This window comes from Xiphophorus hellerii, chromosome 1 (genome assembly GCF_003331165.1).
Source record: "Xiphophorus hellerii strain 12219 chromosome 1, Xiphophorus_hellerii-4.1, whole genome shotgun sequence".
Classification (NCBI taxonomy): Eukaryota; Metazoa; Chordata; class Actinopteri; order Cyprinodontiformes; family Poeciliidae; genus Xiphophorus; species Xiphophorus hellerii.
Genome location: NC_045672.1, coordinates 31476058 through 31496912, shown reverse-complemented (window position 1 = coordinate 31496912; position 20855 = coordinate 31476058). Strand labels below are relative to the sequence as shown.

General features: G+C 41.1%; 1 protein-coding gene across 4 annotated transcripts in view; it reads left to right on the top strand.

Annotated features, from left to right (window-relative positions):
- vps13d (vacuolar protein sorting 13 homolog D) overlaps positions 1–20855 on the top strand; it is a 65045-nt gene that overhangs the window by 39577 nt on the left and 4613 nt on the right. For all 4 annotated transcript variants that reach the window (XM_032566376.1, XM_032566384.1, XM_032566358.1 and 1 more), the window contains 23 exons: positions 1532–1634; positions 1849–2001; positions 2340–2475; positions 2562–2609; positions 3022–3172; positions 3259–3475; positions 5108–5358; positions 5439–5630; positions 7420–7546; positions 7620–7762; positions 8766–8896; positions 9641–9816; positions 10099–10222; positions 12637–12872; positions 13043–13145; positions 13513–13670; positions 13751–13859; positions 14557–14727; positions 15261–15356; positions 15846–15995; positions 18267–18416; positions 20066–20162; positions 20245–20393. In XM_032566376.1, coding sequence (XP_032422267.1) covers positions 1532–1634; positions 1849–2001; positions 2340–2475; positions 2562–2609; positions 3022–3172; positions 3259–3475; positions 5108–5358; positions 5439–5630; positions 7420–7546; positions 7620–7762; positions 8766–8896; positions 9641–9816; positions 10099–10222; positions 12637–12872; positions 13043–13145; positions 13513–13670; positions 13751–13859; positions 14557–14727; positions 15261–15356; positions 15846–15995; positions 18267–18416; positions 20066–20162; positions 20245–20393 — 3371 coding nt within the window. The remainder of the gene's footprint in view (positions 1–1531; positions 1635–1848; positions 2002–2339; positions 2476–2561; positions 2610–3021; positions 3173–3258; positions 3476–5107; positions 5359–5438; positions 5631–7419; positions 7547–7619; positions 7763–8765; positions 8897–9640; positions 9817–10098; positions 10223–12636; positions 12873–13042; positions 13146–13512; positions 13671–13750; positions 13860–14556; positions 14728–15260; positions 15357–15845; positions 15996–18266; positions 18417–20065; positions 20163–20244; positions 20394–20855) is intronic.

The following is a 20855-nucleotide window of genomic DNA, read 5'->3' as shown; positions in this document are numbered from 1 at the left end:
GTGTAACAAGTAAACCTTTTATGGATGCAAACTTGACTAAAACCCACCTGTTTAGGATTGTATTTGAAACGTAATCAATTACTAATTTATTGATGGAACTTGACTTAATGCTGTGTTTTGATTATTGATTCTATGTTGCTTTGTGTTTCTGTGTTTGTAATGATGTAAAGCACTTTGAAATGCCTTACTGCTGAAATGTGCTATACAAATAAAATTTGATTGATTGATTGATTGATCTGGTTGTTGATCATGTGATTCGAAAAAATATATATATATTTTTGCAATGTTTCCATTGCGGTTTGTCAAAATAAACCAAGTTCGAAAAACCAAAAAGACCAACTCCAAAAGCATAAAAACTTTTTATCAAAAAACTTTTTTTTCCAACATTGGCATGTTCCCAAATGTATTTTCTAAATGTCAATTTGTGCAATGATATGGTCAGTGGAAACAGTGTCAGGGTTTCCACTATCTAAAAAGATACGACAGTAAGGAATGACGGACTCTTAAGGAAACCACCTGGTCATGTTTGGATGTTTCCGTTTGGTCAGCACATCCTTAGCTGTAGTTATGAGCTACGCAGAGATAAATAGGCAGAGTTTTAAGAATTTGCAGCACATTCTGACCATTTTTGGCACTCAGGCCGCCAGTGTGCAGCCATGTTTTCCTCTATCAACACTCCCAGTTCACCTCTTCTACGTCTTTGTTCTTCATGTTCTCTCTGAAGCGCTTTTCACGGTCCAGTAAAATTTAAATGATTGATGACTCTGCTATAGGGCTGAAACAATTAATCCAATTAATTACAATTAATCTGTTATTGAAACCAACTCATTTAGTAATCAATTAATCATCAACTGGAGTACACAGATCCTAAAAAAAGAGTATATACTGAAAGGACAACACTTGGCCTAATTACAGTCAAATCGGTAATTAAGCCAAACCGTACAAAATATAACATTTTGCATTTAAGATGAAAAATCTTCTTTGTCTGTAAATAAGTGGCATAGTTTTAGCTTTGCCTGGTTCAAAATCTGTAAAGAAAAACTCATATTAAGCAGCTGTTGCTATTTAATTATTAATAAAATAAATAATCTAGAGATCAGCTTTACACTGTACAGATGCAAAGTCCAGCAGAAATATGTGAGCTTTTCACATGTTAGAAGCTTTTCACATGATCAAGCTAAAGGAATGCTGTTATTGCATTTTAGGGAATAAAATGTCTATTTTATAATACTTTTTAAAATATATTTTTAATGTTGAATAAAATAAGCTTGAGTGGTTGAAAAATCTGCAGAAAGTGCAAATTTTTGTATCTGATTAATCATTGGGATAATTGATTAATCAGTTACTAAAATAATCGTTAGTTGCAGCTTTTTTCTGTTAGCACATTCACATCCAGATATTTTGTTGTTAAAACAGTTAAGAATGGTTGTTTATTTTGCTTTGACACCTTACACTTCTTATAATTATATTTTGTCATAAGTAAATGACAGAAAAAGTTGCTCTCTCTGAGATTTTTTTGTTTTCTCCAAAGATGTGAAGATATCAAAGAGGAGGCAGCCGTTTGTCCCATACGCACTGCGAAACCACACCGGGTGCTCCATTTGGTTCGCCACGTTGACCACAACCCCCACAAGGTACGTCCAATCACAGCACAGCACAGCACCAATCACAGCGCAGCACCAATCACAGCGCAGGACCAATCACAGCACAGGACCAATCACATCGTAGCACCAATCACAGCACAGCACCAATCACAGCACAGGACCAATCACCTGTCCATCTGTCCATCCATTCATCCACTCAGTCCTCCTTCCAGTAATGAATGCACACTTCCCTTTGTCTCCACAGGGTGGCGCTGTCCCACAGCAGCAGTACTGGCTCCATCTCCGACCTCCAGAGTTCACGAACTGACGACATTCACAACTTCAGTGAGTGGAGGGAGGTTCTGCCCGGCGAGGAGATTCCCTTTGAGTTCAAGGCCCGGGAGAAACTACGTCACCGGTACGTCTATCTGTCTGCATGTCCATCTGTCTGTCTGTCTGTCCATCTGTCTGTCTGTCTGTCTGTCTGTCTGTCTGTCTGTCTGTCCATCTGTCTGTCTGTCTGTCTGTCTGTCTGTCTGTCTGTCTGTCCATCTGTCTGTCTGTCCATCCATCCATCTATCTCTCCATCTGTCTCAGCAGTTCAGTTTGAGCTGACATCATTTTAATGGCACCAGCTTTAGTTCTCCTTCCTCCATAAACACTCTACCTGGTTCTCTGACCTCTCTGCCTTCCTCTGCTCCTCCACCTCGTCTTCCTCTTCCTCTTTTCTCGTCCTCTTCTCTTCCTCTCCTGCAGACATACTCATGAGCTGAAGCTCCACCAGCTGCTGGTCAGAGTCTGTGGCTGGGAGCAAGTTGAGCCGGTGTCGGTGGAAAAAGTGGGGGTTTTCTTCAGATACGCTGCTCCGGACAGAAACAACCCTTCCACCACTGTGAGAACAAAACCAAAATACCAGAATGTATGTGATGATTACAGACCCGCTCTGCCATGTTGTTTTCCTCCCTCTCTGCCTCGCAGGTCGGCAGCCCGATCAGCAGAACCAGCATCATCCACCCTCATGTTTATGTACGTTCGTTAACCAAAAACATCCTGAAAAAGTAAAAGAATTCTACAGCATATCCACATGTTAAGGTTGTCATAGTCAAGCTAGCATAACTGACCTACTTCCTACTTTCTTGACATTTTTTAAATGAAAACTTTTACTGACCTGTGAAATGCTATACCCTCAGACTTTATCAATCAATCAATCAATCAATCAAATTTTATTTGTATAGCACATTTCAGCAGCAAGGCATTTCAAAGTGCTTTACATCATTACAAACACAGAAACACAATGCAACATAGAATCAACAATCAAAACACAGCATTATCCAACATTGCATCCCCGTTTCAGATTTTTTTGTCATTTTCCTGACTCGATACAAAGCAATGTTTTCTACTGTGAGAAGATTTTACTCTGTGATCGTTTCTCCCACAGTTCTCAGAGCTGCCCCCTGTCAGGGTGGTGTTCGCCATCACCATGGAGGGCAGCGCCCGGAAGGTCATCACCGTGCGCTCGGCCCTGATGGTGAAGAATCGCCTGGATGTCCAGATGGAGATCCGGCTGGATAGCCCCTCTGTACACGACAGTGAGACTACTCCTTCACATCCTGCTGGGAGAATCAGATGCAGAATGGTTTTAAAATCTGTATTTATTTTCTGTTTTTTTGGACAGAGCCGGTGGTGCTGCCTCCCATCCTGTCTGGCCAGTCGTTAGCCATCCCCCTCCACCTGACCTCCTGGCGGCTGCAGGCCCGGCCTCAAGGCATGGGTCTGTTCTTCTGCAAGGTTCCGATCTACTGGACCAGCGTGGAGCGACATGGAGAGGCTAAAAGCAGCAAGAGGGACTGCCAGTCAGCTGATGTTGATGAGTCAAACAAACTCAACTTCAGGTAAATGCTGGGTGTTCACGCAGCCTTAAAAAGTAAAATCATGTATTTAAAGTTTTAAAGGGGCAGCATTATGTAAAATCAACTTCTTGTAGCTTTACATTATTTTATAATGTTATTCCCTCATCAAAAATATACCCGGAGTGTTGCTTTGATTCTTCATACATGTTTAAGAAATCCTTTAATTTCCATGGCAACCATTCAGCTGGGGGCTGCACAGCGGCCATGTTGGTAGGACTGTTGCATCTCCTTCTGGGCGCAGAACGTCTTCCAGCGCCATTTGTTAAAACCACAGGATGAATTAAGTTTAATACTTTGCAGTGGCGGAGTCGCGTCTGTTTTAGTTTTGTTTCCTCAAGATAAACTGCCACTCCTCTGTTTAGACCAGGGGTCTCAAACTCCAGGCCTCGAGGGCCGCAGTCCTGCAGTTTTTAGATGTGCCACAGGTACAAAGCACTGGAATGAAATGGCTTAATTACCTCCTCCTTGTGTAGATCAGTTTTTCAGAGCCTTAATGACCTAATTATTCTGTTCAGGTGTGGTGAGGCAGAGGCACATCTAAAAGTTGCAGGACTGCGGCCCTCGAGGACTGGAGTTTGAGACCCCTGATCTAGACTATAAATGGATTAGCTCAACATTGCATTCTCTTTAGTTTTCTTTGTTCTGTGTGTAATGGAGACTGGAATTAAAGGCGCCATTTCAACCAAAGGTTTGGGATTCGCTTGTGAACCAGAAACCCCAAAGCGTCCGGTCCATAACCCTCCAACACGCTGTCAGCTCCCGGTCAGAGAGACGCATTTAGTTCAGTACCCATGAGATGATATTCAGAGAGGATTTTTTATTGATTGATTCTGCGGTGAACTCTTTGTGTAAAGTCTATAATGTCTGCCCATTTGCACCAGTCAGGGGTGTGAATTATAACCTGCCAAATGGTCAACAGCTTTAAATGTTTCCATTGTTTAAAAAAAACGGTCAAATATGAAAAATATTCCGTTAACACGACTCCTGTATTTGATATATATAACTTTTTTATATAGATTGAAAGTAACATGGTTCCTTGATTGTGCTATAAAATGTTTCCTGGAAAACGCAAAATACAGCCTCTTTAAATTAATTGAAAAATATAAGTTGACTGTTAATCTCATCTATAAAATTTTGTTACGGCGGGACTATTTAATCTTGTATATTCTACATAGATTGTCTTTCTCACAGACTTTTCTGTAAGGAAAAAGTTTGCGCTGCACACAGATGTCTTCATTGTGTCCAGTGACTTGGAAGTGGTTGAGGCTTCTGCTAACTAGCTGCTAAAACACCCTTGCTAGTTAACTAGCGAGCTTTTTTGCATCTGTCGTGAATAAGTGTGAATTTGTCACCAGGTCTGTTGCCAACCCAAACAATGTTATGTGCGCTCTGTGAAAAAAACTTGATTCTACTACTACATGAAATGCTTGATTTTCTTTTCTACAATTCTGTAGTGATATAGTTCTTAAATTTAATTCATACTGGTCTCTAAAAGCCTTAAATTTGAGTTGGTGAAACCTGCAGAGACCCTGAAATGCACCATTTTCTTCTAGCCACCCCCAGAACCATTCCTGGTATTTATTAGCTGTAATAAAAATATTCTGATTTCTGCAGATTCTGTGTGGTCATCAAGAAGGAGAACTTTCCAGATCAGCAGCCGGCGAAGCCGCAGGTTTCCGGCGGCACCCAGTATATCTACCGGCAGCCGGGTCACACCATCTACCTGCTGCCCACCGTGGTGCTGACCAACCTGCTGCCCTGTGACCTCAACTTCTATATCAAAGGAACCAACATCAAAGGCTTTCTGAAGCCGAGAGATGAGGCGGTGCTTCACTCTGCTGACACGTCCCAGAACATAGAGCTGGGTGGGGAAACTCGCTCTCTGGTTGGTCTTTAGCCCCCAACAACCGCCCCTGTCCTCATGCTGGGCCCGATGTGTTTGCAGGAGTCCATGTGGAGAATTTCCCCAACTGCAAAGAGCTGGTGATTCTTCCTGGCACTCAGAACTACATGGTGGACATGAGGCTGTATGACACCAACAAGCAGCAGCTGAATCTCACCGTCCGCATCGTCCAGAGAGCAAAAGGAGCGCTGAAGATCCTGATCTCTGCTCCCTACTGGCTCATCAACAAGACCGGTAATCCTCAGATTTAGGTTTTAGTCTGCTGATTCATTTACCTAAATAATGCAGAACGTTACTGTAAATAGCTTTCAAATGTGGATACAAGCATAAAAAATTTATATTTCCCTGTATACGCAAAATGGCCGCCGTTCTTGAGCCTTTTAAACCATTTACTTTCATAAAATGTTACCCATTGTCATGACTTTCATGAACTTCATGTGACATCATATGTTTTCAACATCAACTGAAAAAAGCCAAAGATTTGAGACAGAGTGATAGTCCTCTTAATTGTTAGCGTTAGCTTCCAGTAATTTTTTGTTTTTAGCGATGCAGCGTTAGCTTCAGATAATTTTTTTACGTGTAGCAAATAGAATAAACAGTAGGAAATAATTTTTGTCTATAGCATTATCTTCTGCTAATTTTTGTAATGTGCCTAGCAGTTTAGAATTAGCTTCCAGTAATTTTTCTGCAGGTACAGCATTAGCTTCTGCTAAAAAATGTTGTCTTTAAGTTTAATACTTTAACTTCTGCTAGTTTTTGTAAAATGTGTTGAGCAGTTTAGCATTAGCTGTAGTTATTTTTTATAATTAGCAATTTAGCATTATATACAACAAATGTTTATGCTTTTAGTGATTTAGCATTGCTTCCAGTAATTTTTTTGTGTGTTTATTGGTTTAGCGTTAGCAGAGCTAAGATTCTTGTTTAGTGAATTAGCTTAGTGAACCTAACTACGTGGTTAGCCGTGCTCACTACCGGCAATAATTACTCACTATTTAGATGCAGAGAGACTCCTATTATTGCAACCCAGAAAAGGAATTAGAACAAAGTTAAAATCCAGAAAAAATTCTTCCAGAACAGGAACACTTAGTTTGTATTATTACTTAGAAACTGTGGAGTACTCATTACTGTTACAAATTTAGAGCACACTTAGAAAGACCAGAAAATACTTATACATATCTAGCATCTAGAAGATACTTACTTACTTGCTTACTTACACTGATTTAGCAACCCAGAACAGGGACTAGAACTTGGAATCCAGAAAAACTACCTTAGCAACTACTTTTTAGACTCCTATTCTTCCAAACCAGAAAAGGAATTTGACCAGAGGACACTAACTTATACTTATCTACCAACCCTGAATAAGAGTATATAGTTTATTTACTTTGGATCAACATTATTAGCTTTTCTTCTTTTGCTTTTTCTTTGGTTTGTTATTTTGCTTGTCCTTCCTTTTAATTCCTGTAAAGCACTTTGTATTGCCTGAAAATGTGCTATATAAATAAAATTACCTTCACTGCAGATTGTAGTAAAACATACATTCATCATTATAACTTTGGCGGCCATTTTGAAAATGTCCATCAGAAAGAGGAAACTATAGCTCAAGGAAATATGTATGATTTCTATGGTTCAAAATATGTAGATTTGACATCAAACACATTAATCTAATTGGCAATTTTAGTGAAATTTTTTTTTCTATGACAACCAAGTCATGGAGAAAAAATAATAATCTTGAAAGTCTTGAAAAATCCAAAAATAATAAGTAATTGTGATTTCTATGGGTCCAAGAATTGATTTTACACAAAGAGTATTCGTCTTTCATAATTATTGGCAAATATAGTGGAGAAATGAATTTTTCTTGACAACCATAGTGGCCATCTTGAATTTTTCAGTATCAATGTGTTTTTTCTTTTTCAAAAAAGTCCCTGGGAGCATCTGCGCCACGTTCGGTTCTTGTATCTGCATGTGAAAGATTTAGCTGAACTAATCATTTCCCTGTGGCACTGAATCCTCTTTGGTTCCTCAGGTCTGCCGTTGATTTTCCGTCAGGACAACACCAAAACCGACGCGGCGGGGCAGTTCAGGGAGCATGAATTGGCCCGCAGCCTCAGCCCTTTACTGTTCTGCTACACAGACAAGGAGCAGCCCTTCATGTAAGGCGCCAACTCCGCTCTTTGCTTCCAGAAGAACCGGGTTTTCTTTCATTCCTCCTCGTCTTTACTCCAGGTGCACGATGCGGATTGGGAAAGGGATCCACACAGACGGGGTTCCCGGTTGGTGCCAACGCTTCTCCCTGGATGGAGGGAGCGGAGTCCGAGCCCTGAACGTCACCCAGCCGGGGAACAAACCGGGACTCGTCTACAACATAGGCAAGATGCTCTGAGTCAGATTTAAGATCAGAGACGAATGAAAGCTGTCTTAAAGCTAAAGATGGACATTTGTGTTGAAAACGATAGCAGGGAGTTTAAAAAATATGAGTTTATCTCCAACACGATGGTTTGTTTGGGGTTATTCACTCGTTAAGTCCCCAATTTCAGGATTTATCCTCTTCAGCATGAGGCAACATGACCTGTTCACGTTCTGTGATGTAATCAGACTGATACATAATCAATGGATTTCCATTCTGTTACTCAGACTGCAGCATGCAGCATGCATGTAGGGAGCCAACAAATAGTAACTGATTATTCTGTTCATTTGTCTTGAGATTAAGTGAAAATACTGTCACATTTTGCAGATTTTAGGCTTACTCACTTAAATTATTTGGGAAAATATACAAATAATTTAATCACTTTTTATAAATTAGTAAATGCATCTTTTATTGACTAAATGCAACAGCAGCATTTTTTCAGTGAAGACTGGATCATTTGTAGCAAAAGATGCATCTGCAGCTATAAATCACTCAGTCCTTTCTGTTTGATTCAACATCAGTTCAGTGTACGGCTGATCTGGTGATGGATTTTTAGTTTTACTGAAAGTTGGACAGAAAAGGTGCAAAGTAGGAGATTTACTTTACATTTATTTTGAATCGGGTGAAAATAAAAAATGGCACTTGAGGAGTTTTGGATAGAACATATTTACAGACAAGGAAGGTTTTTCATTTTAATTCCAAAATATGTGTATATTTGTACAGTTTTGGCTTAATTACTGTGCTGTTCTTTCAGCAAATGACCTTGTTGAGTTTTTATACGCCACTTAACTCACTACTAAATTAGTTGACGATTACTTCAAAAATGGATTCATCACGAATAATCGTCCCAACTCTTTATGCATGTAGCTTGGGTCTCTGAACTCTGCTGCAACAGATGAGTGAATTTTAAATGTAGAAATATTACTAAAACCCAGCAGTGACCGTTTCCTCAATCGTTCTTGCAGGAATTGACGTGCGTAAAGGGAAAGGAATCTACAGAGACACCCACATAGTGACCTTTGCCCCCCGCTACCTGCTGGATAACCACTCAACACACAAACTGGCCTTCGCTCAGAGAGAGTTTGCAAGAGGAAAGGTGAGAAACTGACTAGTAGTTCTCCTTGTTGTAGAGTTTAACTGGAAAATGTGATATAAAATTGGGATTTTTTTTCTTAAAGTTGCTTAAATTCCAGTGATGGTATGTTAGGTAAATCATTAGATTCAACCCATTTTCCTGAAATCTCTCCTTTTCCTAACAAACACTGAGCTGAGTCCTTCTGTCCAACGTGAAGAGGCCAGATAGGATGTTAGTGAAAGCATGCTGTATGATGTTTATTATTTACTGTGGTGGCCAACAGGTACAAGCTCAAAAACACACAAACACAAAAAAGCTACAATCACAGAAAATAGAAGCAAACTGGAAAACTATGCGAATAGGAAAAGCAGCAAGTGCAAAATGCTCCAAACTCTACAAGTCCTCCAGACCACCAGAGGGAGTTGATCAGATGGGAGCAAACGCTCAGTGAATAATGGATGCCATGATTTAGCAGGATGTCCAGAAGAAAATATGCATTATATTTTTAATATTAGACTCCAGACTCCCCCTAGTGGTCTGGAGGACTTCAGTTTTGTGGAGCGATTTTGCAGCGTTTTCCGTCTTGCTCCTATTTCCTGCTGTTGCTTTTCATTTACAAAGTTTTTCTGCTGCATTTGTTTGTTTTTTTGTTTGCTGCACATTTTGAACCTGTCAGCCACCGTAGAAAACTCAAACAGGCTCTAAAAAGTGATAAAAACGAACTTTTTCATCAATTATACACCAACAAAAAATGCTACATTCTAGGGCGCCTCCAACCCTGAGGGGTACATTTCCACACTGCCGGGCTCCAGCGTGGTTTTCCACTGGCCACGAAACGACTACGACCAGCTGCTGTGTGTTCGCCTCATGGACGTCCCCGACTGCACGTGGTCCGGGGGCTTCGAGGTCAACAAACCAAAGTCCTTCCACGTCAACATGAGGTGAACGCGACTGTTTGGTTTCTGCAGATTCTGTTCAGCTGTTCTACTCGTTTGCTCACTTCACTTGCAAAGCCGTTGCTTCGCAAGTTACTCAACAGGTTGTTGCTAGGTAACCAATAAGTGAGTGAGTTGATGAATAAAAAATGGCTTATTGACCTGCCTAAACTCTTGCAGGACAGTCGTTTTTTTCTGGAGAATTACCAAGCTTTTAAATAAACTGCTGCTAGTGGTGGTCCATGCTAGTTTCCCTCCTCCTGACTGAGGATGTGTTGCTGTGAACAGAGACACGCTGGGGAAGTGTTTCTTCCTGCGGACCGAGATCAGCCTTAAAGGAGTCACCTACCTGATTTCCTTCACGGACACAGATCAGCTGCCTCCACCTCTACGCATCGACAACATGTCCGAGGTACGCCGCCGCCGTTTAGCTTACAAAACAGCCAGGTTAATTAGCACTTTAGAATTTATTCAGAAAAATGTATTTAGGGGAAGCTATGTGTGCTAAACATTTTCAAAGTTAGCGCTAAGCGCTAAAAGAAAGTTAGCTTAGCTGTTAGCAAACTAGCTGAAGTGTGCCCACCACTGATAATACCTGTGAATAAAACGCAGGGCGCTGCATGATATGCTGACCGGCTCGTTAATGAGGCAATGAAGCTTCAAACTGCTTCTCCTCTGGAGACCAAGAACCCTGAGCATCAGTAACACTGTCATTGTCTCTCATCTCTCCCAGATGGACCGTCTGGTTGTAGAGAAACAAGCTCAGGGCTCCATTAGTCGTTATCATGAGTTAAAATTTTCACGAAAGTAAAATGTTTGTTTTTGTGGCGCATCTGTATCTTATTTTGAAGGGATATGTAAATGTTGCCATAGCGACCAGAGTCAGAGACCGTTAGGGCAGATGAGAGGAGTAGAGCTTGTGACTTTTAGGTCTGGTTCACACGGCAGGATTTAAGGATTGTCGGCCGATTTTCCAAACCTCTGTGACCACAGAGCCGATAAAAGTCCAACAGGTTCGGTCGGTTCGTGAGTCCAGCCACACGGCAGGAGCAACACACCACAGAACCAGTTCCAGTCACCAACATCCCGGTTCCAGAAGAAAATCCAGTAAAACCCCAACATACCAAACATGAATTTAGAATAATCAAACCCGGATGACGATGTAGAAGCAGCAGTGATAGTTTGTGGCTCATTTTAAGCGATAAAAAAGAAAAGGCGTTTGATAAAAGATGGCGGAGCAGCCGCTCTGTTTGCAGCTCTATGATTTGGAGGTGAGTTGTGTTTGTTTGTAGTTAACATTTTTAACTGAATAAACATAACTACATATAGTAAACGTATATAATAATGACCATTACATATTGTAATAAACATTTCCACATATCACCCCTGATGTCCACCGGACTCTCAGTTGCCATGACAACTGTTCAGGATTCCTCTCCGTGTTTACGTCACCGCGCTTTCTGATTGGCTACCTGTCACATTCAACAGCTGCCTTCTCGCTCCCAGTCAGTAAAAACCCCACGGGCTGGATAAATCGGGCCAAGACAATGTTGATTATGTCCGATTGTAGATCGAGCGTATTCAACACACCACGTAACACACCGCACACTGCAGGACGATGTAAGATTGTCGTAAAGGAAAAATCGGGGCAAAATAAAACAAAAGGCTTTAGCGGGAACACCCAACATGAAGAAGCATTATCTGACGGCCCCCCATCCCCATCCCACCGGGCCGCAGCAAAATTGCCAAGTCTTGACCGGTCCGCGGTAATAAAAAGGTTGGGGACCAGTGACGTAGGGGACAGCGCGACCCACGCTTGGAGGCCTTGTGTCCTCGACCCGGCTGTCGCGGGATCGATTCCTGGACCAGGCGATATTTGCCGCATGTCTTCCCCCTTTCCTGTCAGCCTACTTTCATTTAAGGGACACTAGAGCCCACAAAAAGACCCCCTGGAGGGGAGGAAAAAGAAAATATTTCTGAAAAAGCATAAATGGTCCATTTCAACCTTATTTTTAACCAAAGGCCGACCTAACGCTTTGTGCATCCTGATAATATTTTTATCTGGAACGATTCTGAGAAAGACGAGCTGCTCTATTTTGAACTAATTCTTTCTTTCTTGTATTTGGATCAGTTCCTTACATGAAAAACATAAAATACATAACATACACAGATCCATCCATCCATTTTCTAACACCCTGGTCCCTGGTGGGGTCAGGAGGAACTGCTGCCTCTCCAGCTAACGTTCCGGGCGAGAGGCGGGGTCACCTGGACAGGTCGCCAGTCTGTCACAGGGCAACACAGACAACAACCAGACACACACGCACACACACACACACACACACACACACACACACACGTAGGGAGAATTTAGAGAGACCAATTAACCTGACAGTCATGTTTTTGGACTGTGGGAGGAAGCCAGAGAACCTGGAGAGAACCCACCATGCACAGGGAGAACATGCAAACTCCATGCAGAAAGACCCAGGGCCGAGAATCGAACCCAGGACCTTCTTGCTGCAAGGCAGCAGAGCTACAAACTGCGTCACTGTGCAGCCCCCATATACAAATCACATAACAAATTCAAAATAAACAGGTACAAAATGGAGGCCATAGATCAATGGTACTATAATGAAAACGTTCCTCAAAAGGACATTAACAGGAAACATACAGTTGTAGTTTTTAAAAAAGTTTTTCTGAATTACTGCAAGTGACACAAAACAACAGAGTTTATGATTTGAGGGATTCATCTTAAGGGTCTATAAAGTAAACATGTTTTTATAACAACTATCAGACGGAGCTGTTAACGACCTGATGTTTGACCTTCAGGTTCCGATCCAGTTCTGGCAGCAGGGTGTGGCCGACCTGCGGCTGAAGTCCGAGGTGAAGGCCGGGTCGGTGATGGACTACGCCTGCGACGAGCCCACGCTGCCGCCGTGCATCACCCTGATCGTGAAGGGGGCGGGGTCGTCCGAGGTCACGGCCGACATGAACTTCTTCAGGGAATACAACAAGCTGTACTACGAGAACTTCATCTACATCGCCGCCACGCACACCTTCTCCCCGTACGACCCGCCTCTCCTTCACAGCGCCAACCAGACCGCTGAGCTAGCAGCTTTAAACTAGTTGTTGAGCTTACTGCTAAGCTAACCGCTAAAGTAACCACTGAGCTAACTGCTAAGTCATCTGCTGAGCTAACTGTTGAACTAACTGCTGAGTCGTTCTGTTGGAGCAGGAACCTGGAGTGGAGAAAGGATGGGAAACAGCGGCTGGGGAGCAGCGCAGAGTTGGTTCTGGACGTGGACCCAAAAACCCAACGGGTCATCCTCAGGAAAAAGGTGAGAGAGGGAAGGTAAAGGGGGGACTGGAAGAATCTGGAATCATCCATCCATCCTTTCTTCCTTCACATTTAAAGCCAGACCACCACAGAAATGGTTGCCATAAATAATTATAATCAATAAAAAAATTTGTTCAGACTTTAAAAGCTAAATAAATGACAGGATCTAATTTTTGTTTTAGCATGAAAATGTGTTGAAACTACAGATTCTGGTAGGTGGTTGGTTTCCTTTGTTGATCCCAAAGGAAAATGTAATTAAATTTAACAACAATCGGGATGAAACGTCATGAAGCTGCAGGTGGTTGTTTGTTACAGAGTCATAAGTGATTTTCTCTGGTAAGTCCAGCATCGTTGTGTTGGTTCTGCAGGAGCCGGGGAAGCGGTCCCAGCTGTGGAGGATGACCGGGTCCGGCAAGCTGTGCCACGAAGGCTCCTCCCCCCCCCAGAGCAAGCCGTCCCAGCCCCAACCACTGGACACCTCCCTGGTTCTGGACATCGCCGGGCTGGCTGCCGTCAGCGATAACAAGTACCGGTTCTGGATCCGCCTGCTGTATGGAGTGGTGGCCTGGTGAACCTGAGTCTTTCTGACCGCCTGTTTCCTGGCAGGTTTGAGCCGTTGATGCTGAGGAGGCCCGACTTGCGCCGCAGCATCACCCAGACCTGGTACTTCAGCGAAGGCATGCTGACATGCAGCCTTCCCCGCCTGGTGGTTCAGGTCGCTGCTCTCATCTCATCCTCTGTTACCTCTGATTTTAGCTCATCTCTCTTTAAAGCTGCAGCATGTAACTTTTATTAAGAATATTTTTTCACATATTTGTTAAAATTGTCACCATTTGGTGACAGTTTGCTATGAGAAAGACGAACTGTGAAGATTGATCTCCTTTGCCTTTTCTCAGTGCTAACTAGAAACAGCCAATCAGAGCCAGGAGGCGGAGCTTAGCCCTGTTACCATGTTATGAATGCTCAGGCTAGTTAGCACTGATGACGGCAAATAAATGGGTTTTTCTTTTAGTAGTAGCTTGTTTCTCCACATTTAGCAGCGAGTACATGAAGTTCCTCAGCATTAACCTACATGCTTTTTAACGCAAAACGATTGAGTCTTTATTACGTCATGAGGTTTTCATTATTTTTATTACATTTTTAAACCCAGTTTTATTACTTTATTACCTATTATCACTCAGCATGTTCTCCATCAGAGTGGGGGAAATTAGCATGAAAATATGGGAAATATTTCTAAAGTAGAGCCACAAAATCACTGATTTTTATTGCAAGAAGAAAAAGATCATGAAATCCTGAAGGGACTGAAACAATAAACCAGAGTTGGGCAAAAACAATCACAAGTACGCAGAAACTAAGCCATGTCTCCATCAATACTCCAGCTCTGTTAGTAAATCTGACCTTTTGTCCCTCAGGTGAAAAATGGTGTGGCGGGGCTGTATGACGGGGCGGAGGTGGTTCTGGGGCCGGATTCTGGTCTGGATCAGCCCTGTCCAGAGCAGCAGTTCATCAACCAGAAGATGAGACCTGGATCAGGGGTGCTGTCGGTCCAGGTTCTGCCAGATGGACCGACCCGCGTCCTCCAGGTGAATCCAGAACCCAGAAAGGACCAGGCTGCTGTGGAACCAGCTGTTAGCCTGCTAGCTTCTTAAAATGACCAATTCCTTTGTTTAATAGTAAAATAAATCGATGTGAGAACAGAATGGAGTGGTGAACTTTATTTGTATGAAAGAAGATGATGTAACCACTTCTGATTAAGTTCAGATTGACTTCAGTTTCAGTTTGTTTTCTTAGAGATCAGTCCAGATTGAAATGAAAATTCAAAAACACTTTATTAACCCCAAAGGGAAATTAGATGTTAAATGTGAAAGGTTATCTCATTGTCTCATTATTATCTCATAATTAACTGTCAATTAATGGTTTATTAGATTAAAATTAGGTCCCGTATATGAACATATAACTGAGGTTTTCAAGAAAATGGCCGCTTATCAACTATTCAATAAGATTAACTTTATATTAACTCGTTAATTAATAACTTCCCTAGTTTCTGTGCTAACAGCTGCTAGCTCTCTGTTCTACTGCCACTGTGCCTCTGAGCAAACATCGCTTCTGTTTTCAGATCAGTGACTTCAGTCAGAGGAGAATGTTGTGGAGCTCCTCCAGCGTAGAACAAGACGCAAGCAAAGAAGAAGAGAAGGCGGCGCAGGAGCTGGAGGCACGTTGAGCTTTGCATCAGCTGCAGACCGGCTGGGTTTCCTGCAGAAACCCTGAGATTAATCCCAGAAATCTTCTAGAAAAAATTTTGGGTTTGATCTCCAGAAGTTGAAATTGTTTTACTTTTGAAACTCAGAAAATGTCAGAAAGTTGCAAATTTTCTTCTTAAGGAGCTCAGAAAATTTCCAAGTTTTTTTTCTAGAAAATTTCTGAGATTAGTTTCAAAGTTTCAAAAAAAACTTTTGGAGCTTAGAAATGTTCATGTTTTTCTTGAAATTTTATGATTAATCTCAAAATTTGTGAGTTTTTTTGTCACAAACATTTCACTTTTGCAGTTCAGAAATGTACGGTAATCGTCTTTTCTAAGGATTTCTGAGGTTAATCTGAACATGTTTTTGTTTCATGGCGGAAGCTTCTGTTCCATCTGTGATGGCCGTAATACGGCCTGGTAGTTCTGTTTTCCTGACGCTGCCTCCACGTCTCCGGCCAGGTGCTGGTTAACCTGGAGGAGGGTCTGGGCGTCTCTCTGGTCAACAAGCTGCCTGAGGAGCTCATTTTCGTGACGCTCTCTGGTGTGGATGTTCACTTCACGGTCACTGCAGTCACCAAAGTATTGGACCTGCGCATCCAGAACATCCAGGTCATTCCTTCTCCAAGCTTGCTCTTTATTAACGCTGCAGTGTTTCCTGAATATGTATTTAAAGTAACACCCAAATAGGCCTGTCGCGATAAACGATAAATCGATTAATCTACGATAAATTAAAACTATCGACGTCATTTTAATTATCGGCACTATCGTCTCTTCCGACCTTTTTCTCTTTCAGCTAATGAGACTGAATGAAAAAAGGCTCAACTCTGGTGCTCTCCACTGACTCCTCCCTTCCTCATTTCCTCAGTGTAAAGCCCAGCGCCACTGCACGATCTTAGAGCTGTCAGCCGATTGTCGGCTCATTTTCAAAACCTGACAGATCACACATTAGCCGACAGAAATCCTAGGTATAACGGTTCGATCGGTTCGGTCCTGCTGGTGTCCAACAATGGGCACAAAATAATGACTACAAGTCCAGTTAACTAATTTTAAAACCAGGCATTAATCAATGCTTTACTACAATCTACCTGCAATGCATGTGGCTAGTGTCAGCGTAAAGTCCTGACTGAATGAAAATCATTATAACCTATTTACGTCACGTTAACGAAGAACAGCTGAAAAGTTACCGGGTTTATCAACTGCGGTAGCAATTTCGCTCCAACTCCTCCTCTTGTCATTTCTATATTCTTTGCATGTTGATTAAACATTAATGTTGTTTCCACATATCATCTCCAATGTCCGCTGGACTTCGGGTTGCGCCGTGTCAGCTGTTTGGGATTCCCCTCCGTAATTTCCCCTCAGAAAACACAGAGGAGAATCCGCGCTTTCTGATTGGCTGCCTGTCACATTCAACAGGCTGCGTTAAGATCCCAGTCGGGGAAAAACCCTGATTTAGATCGGAGCGGCAACGATGATCTACCGTAACACACCACACAATCTTAGAAAGACCAACGTTTTAAGATTGTTGTATGGGGAAAAATAAGAGCAAAAAATCTGTAGTGTGAATTATTGCATCAGGTAGTCGATGTGCCCATCTTCTCTATTTAAATCTAATTATTACTGAAGGGCAACATAATATACAGACTTCATAATCTGCACTCTTTTGGTTGAATGCAGTATTTATTTCCACTTTGGCTTTATGTTGTTTAGTTTTTTTTTTTTCCAAGTGAGTTTTTTTTTAATGGAGACTGAGAATCCATTTTATTTTTGTTTTTGGTTGTTTTGTTTATTTTGTTTATCAGTTCCAGTGTTAAGTGTTCTTTTGAAAATAAAGTGTATCTATCTTTGGCAGGAAATCGCATGCATTATTACATCATTTCCATTAAATCAGTGTAAAAAGGTCTTCAAACAATATTATCGTTTATCGCAATAATTTTTGAGACAATTAATCGCTCAGCAAAATTTGCTATCGTGACAGGCCTACACCCAAATCTAATTTTGTTTTTCTCATCAATTACAAACTGTTTCAATAATCTTAGTATCAAAGTAAAGCCAACAGTTTTTAGGCTCCATCAGAAATGTAAATGTCACAGCAGCTGCTATAGTTTCAGAGAAAATGAGGATGAAACATAAAATAATTGTTTTTGTCCCTGGTAGAATTTCTTATACCGTATATAAACTTGTAGAAATATCATAAATAAGGTTATGAACTTTCGAAAACACCACATTAACTGTGGATCTGTTGATAGATTCACAGTTAATTTAACTTGAGCAAAAATTTACTTTGCTTAAGTTAAATTTTGGTTAATTTATGCAAATTTACAGAAGCTTTATTTAAAAAAATACTTTTTCTTTGGCACCAATCACAAAATTTCCTATGTTTATACTTAGCCAACCTAATAAACCTTTTATATATTTAAAATTCCTTGATTTTTTTTTTTGTTAGTTTTTTTTGAACCCACATTTATTTTTAGCCAATTATATTGAAACCATGATAAATTGATATATTCAACTCCAATTCAAGTGTATTTTTTTTACCAAATATTTAGGAACATTTTACTCAAAAACAAATTAAAGCCACCAAAATATGTGCTTTTTTTTCACTATTGGAGCTCCATACAATGTCTCTTTGGTGAAGGTTTCTGGTCACTGACTTGGGGCTGAACTCAAATCCTTTTATCAGCTTTTAGCCAAGAGCCTGACGTTTCCATGGAAACCAAATCTGTCTAGATGTTTAACTGAAGGTAGGGGCATTAATGGCGGCTTTAAAAAAAAAAGAAGTTAAAATCTGCCCTCGGGTGCGTGGGGTTTAATATGTTTAAATTATTTAAATTTTGACCCAGGCAGACGTATTAACTGTCTCTGTGTTGCCGCTGCCGTCAGGTGGACAACCAGTTGCTGGGCACCACCCAGCCAGTGATGCTGTGCGTCTCTCCCAGTACGGCAGACGACAGCGCCAACGAAGGCGGCCCCGCCCTGCAGGTCAACTCCGTCAAAATTCCCAGCAGCCTCATGTTCACCGAGCTCTTCAAGGTGAGATCACGATCATTTCCTGTGCGACCCGCTAACGTTCGGTTCGGTGTTTCTCTGGTCCTCTGGTGCATGTGGAGAGAAAATATCCTTCTAACATCAAGATGTGAAAAGCTGAGCTGAGCATCAGGGCAGTTCAGGCCGACAGGTTGATTATTTTACTATTTGCTGATTAATAATTGGAGAGAAAAATGTGTTTAAAGGAGATTTTGAGGTTTATTGTAATATTGTGTTGTATTACAGTGATAACGATAAGAATTATTATTGATAGGTATTTTTCCTTTCGAACCTAAATAAAAGAAAGAACCACAGACAACATATATGAATTTTACATCAAGCTTTTGCAAAAGGAGAAGCCTCTGTTACTGCTCTTCCGAACAATTCACAGAGCGTTCTGATCGGCTCTCACATGAGCTCCTGTTTTTATTGTCAAAGAAGAACAGGCAAGGGGGCAGTCAGGAAAAACAACAGAGGTCGTAAAGCTTCTAACCCAAACATCTAACAACCCAGGTCCAGATGTGATATCTGATCAAAGGTCTGAGCCCGGTTCAAATCTCGGTCAATACTGTCAATAAAACAAAATACGACTGCTCACAGGTAGTTACTAAATTAGGAGGTGTTCTTGCAAAAGGATTTAAGGTCTGAGAAACTCAGTGTTCACTATTTCTCGTAAAGTTGAACAGACAGTAGTGACCTCCATAAGAGAACACTTTAAACAGAAAATCACAATGATCTATAGGCTGAATGTGAACTAAAGTAAGAATAAAATGATAATACCAAAAAATCTCTAACAATTATTTAAAAATTTGACTTATTTTTTAAGCCACAAACACAAAGATTGTTGTTGAAAATATTCCCATTTACATTTGTCTTCTGCCACTTACGTAAAAAATCACTAAACTGCACACAGTAAATGCATTTTTGAATTCACTGACGTTTGTTGATGCTTTTGTGAAACTGAGAAGATAAAAAAAAGCATTTTTGATCATTTTACCAGTTTAGTTGTTTTATTTACCACCAATAACTGAAATTTATTATGACGATAAATGATACGATAGACGCCCACTCCTATTATAGGAAACCTAATGAATTTATCAGCTTTGAAATCATTGCAGTGGTTTGTTGCATCATTATTTTCCTCTGTAAGCAGAAGCAATCATATAAATAATCAAATTTATTATTATTATTGTTGTTTTTCCCTCTTTTATCTTAGCTTCCTTACAAAAATAAAGAAACAAACTTCTAAGATTCAAAGCCAAAATTTCCCAGGAAAACTTCAATGTTTGAAGAAAATGTCATTTATTTCCAGCAACAATATGGACAAAACAAGAACTAAAAAATTGAAATGAATGTTCATTTGATATGGTCAAAAAAAATAATTTTACAAAAACCTCCAGTTACCAAAGTAATCTAAACCATTGCAAATATTAAAAATAATTACAGATTTTGTTTCTAAACTAATAAAAGTAAATTCTTACTGCGCAGACAAAAAGCTAAATGGATGGAACGTCTGATTTACAAAAACACAAACAGTCTCCATGTAAACGTCAGATCCAGGATGAACTTTGACCTCTGCCTGTGTGGAAGCAGTTCAGTCGGGCTGTAGAATCGGAGCGTTGTTCTGTGCTGATTTGATCTCGATGTGTCGGCAGCACCTGATGGTGACGGCGCGGCGCTTCACGGTCATCATCGACGAGATGCTGCTGCTCAAGCTGCTCAGCTTCTTCGGCTACGGGAAGGTCGAAGCTGGTGGGTCTCACGGCGCTCGCCGCTGATACGTTGCTCTACATCTGCAGGATGTTTGTGAAAGTAACTAAATGTCTAAACGCAGGGCTGGAGAACCTGGATGAGAACCTGCATGAGCGGCCCAGCGAGGACAGCGGGCCCCGGAAGCGTTACTACTTTGAGAACCTGAAGATCAGCCTGCCTCAGATCAAACTGAGCGTCCTCCCGTCTCACAAGCTGCCGCCGGACCTCAAGGTAACGCCGCTCCGTTTTCTCACCGTGAAGATTTCAGGCCCGGACGGATCAGGGCTCCACCTCAGTCTAGAAACATCTGGAAGAATTTGGAGTGTGAAAGTTAAAATTTATTGTCAAGAGGAAAACATGGTTCCAGATTTTGGATCTTAAATTATTATTTGAAAGATAAAACCTTGAAGTTATGGTCAATTAACGGTTTACTTACATTGATTTATATTTAAATCTGGTTTACAAAATTACAACATAACTTTTTTTATTAATCATGTTCAGGAAATTCATTTAAGAAAATGTAAGTTAGCCTTGAGCGAGTTAATCACAGCTCTTAAATCTGATCTTTCATTCGATTTAGTTTCTTTTTCTTCTGAGACTTTTCCGTCAGGCAAAAGTTGGAGTCACACTCGTAACTAGCAGCCGTTGAGGCTACCGCTAACTAGCAGCTAATGTGCTGTAGCTTGCTAGCTA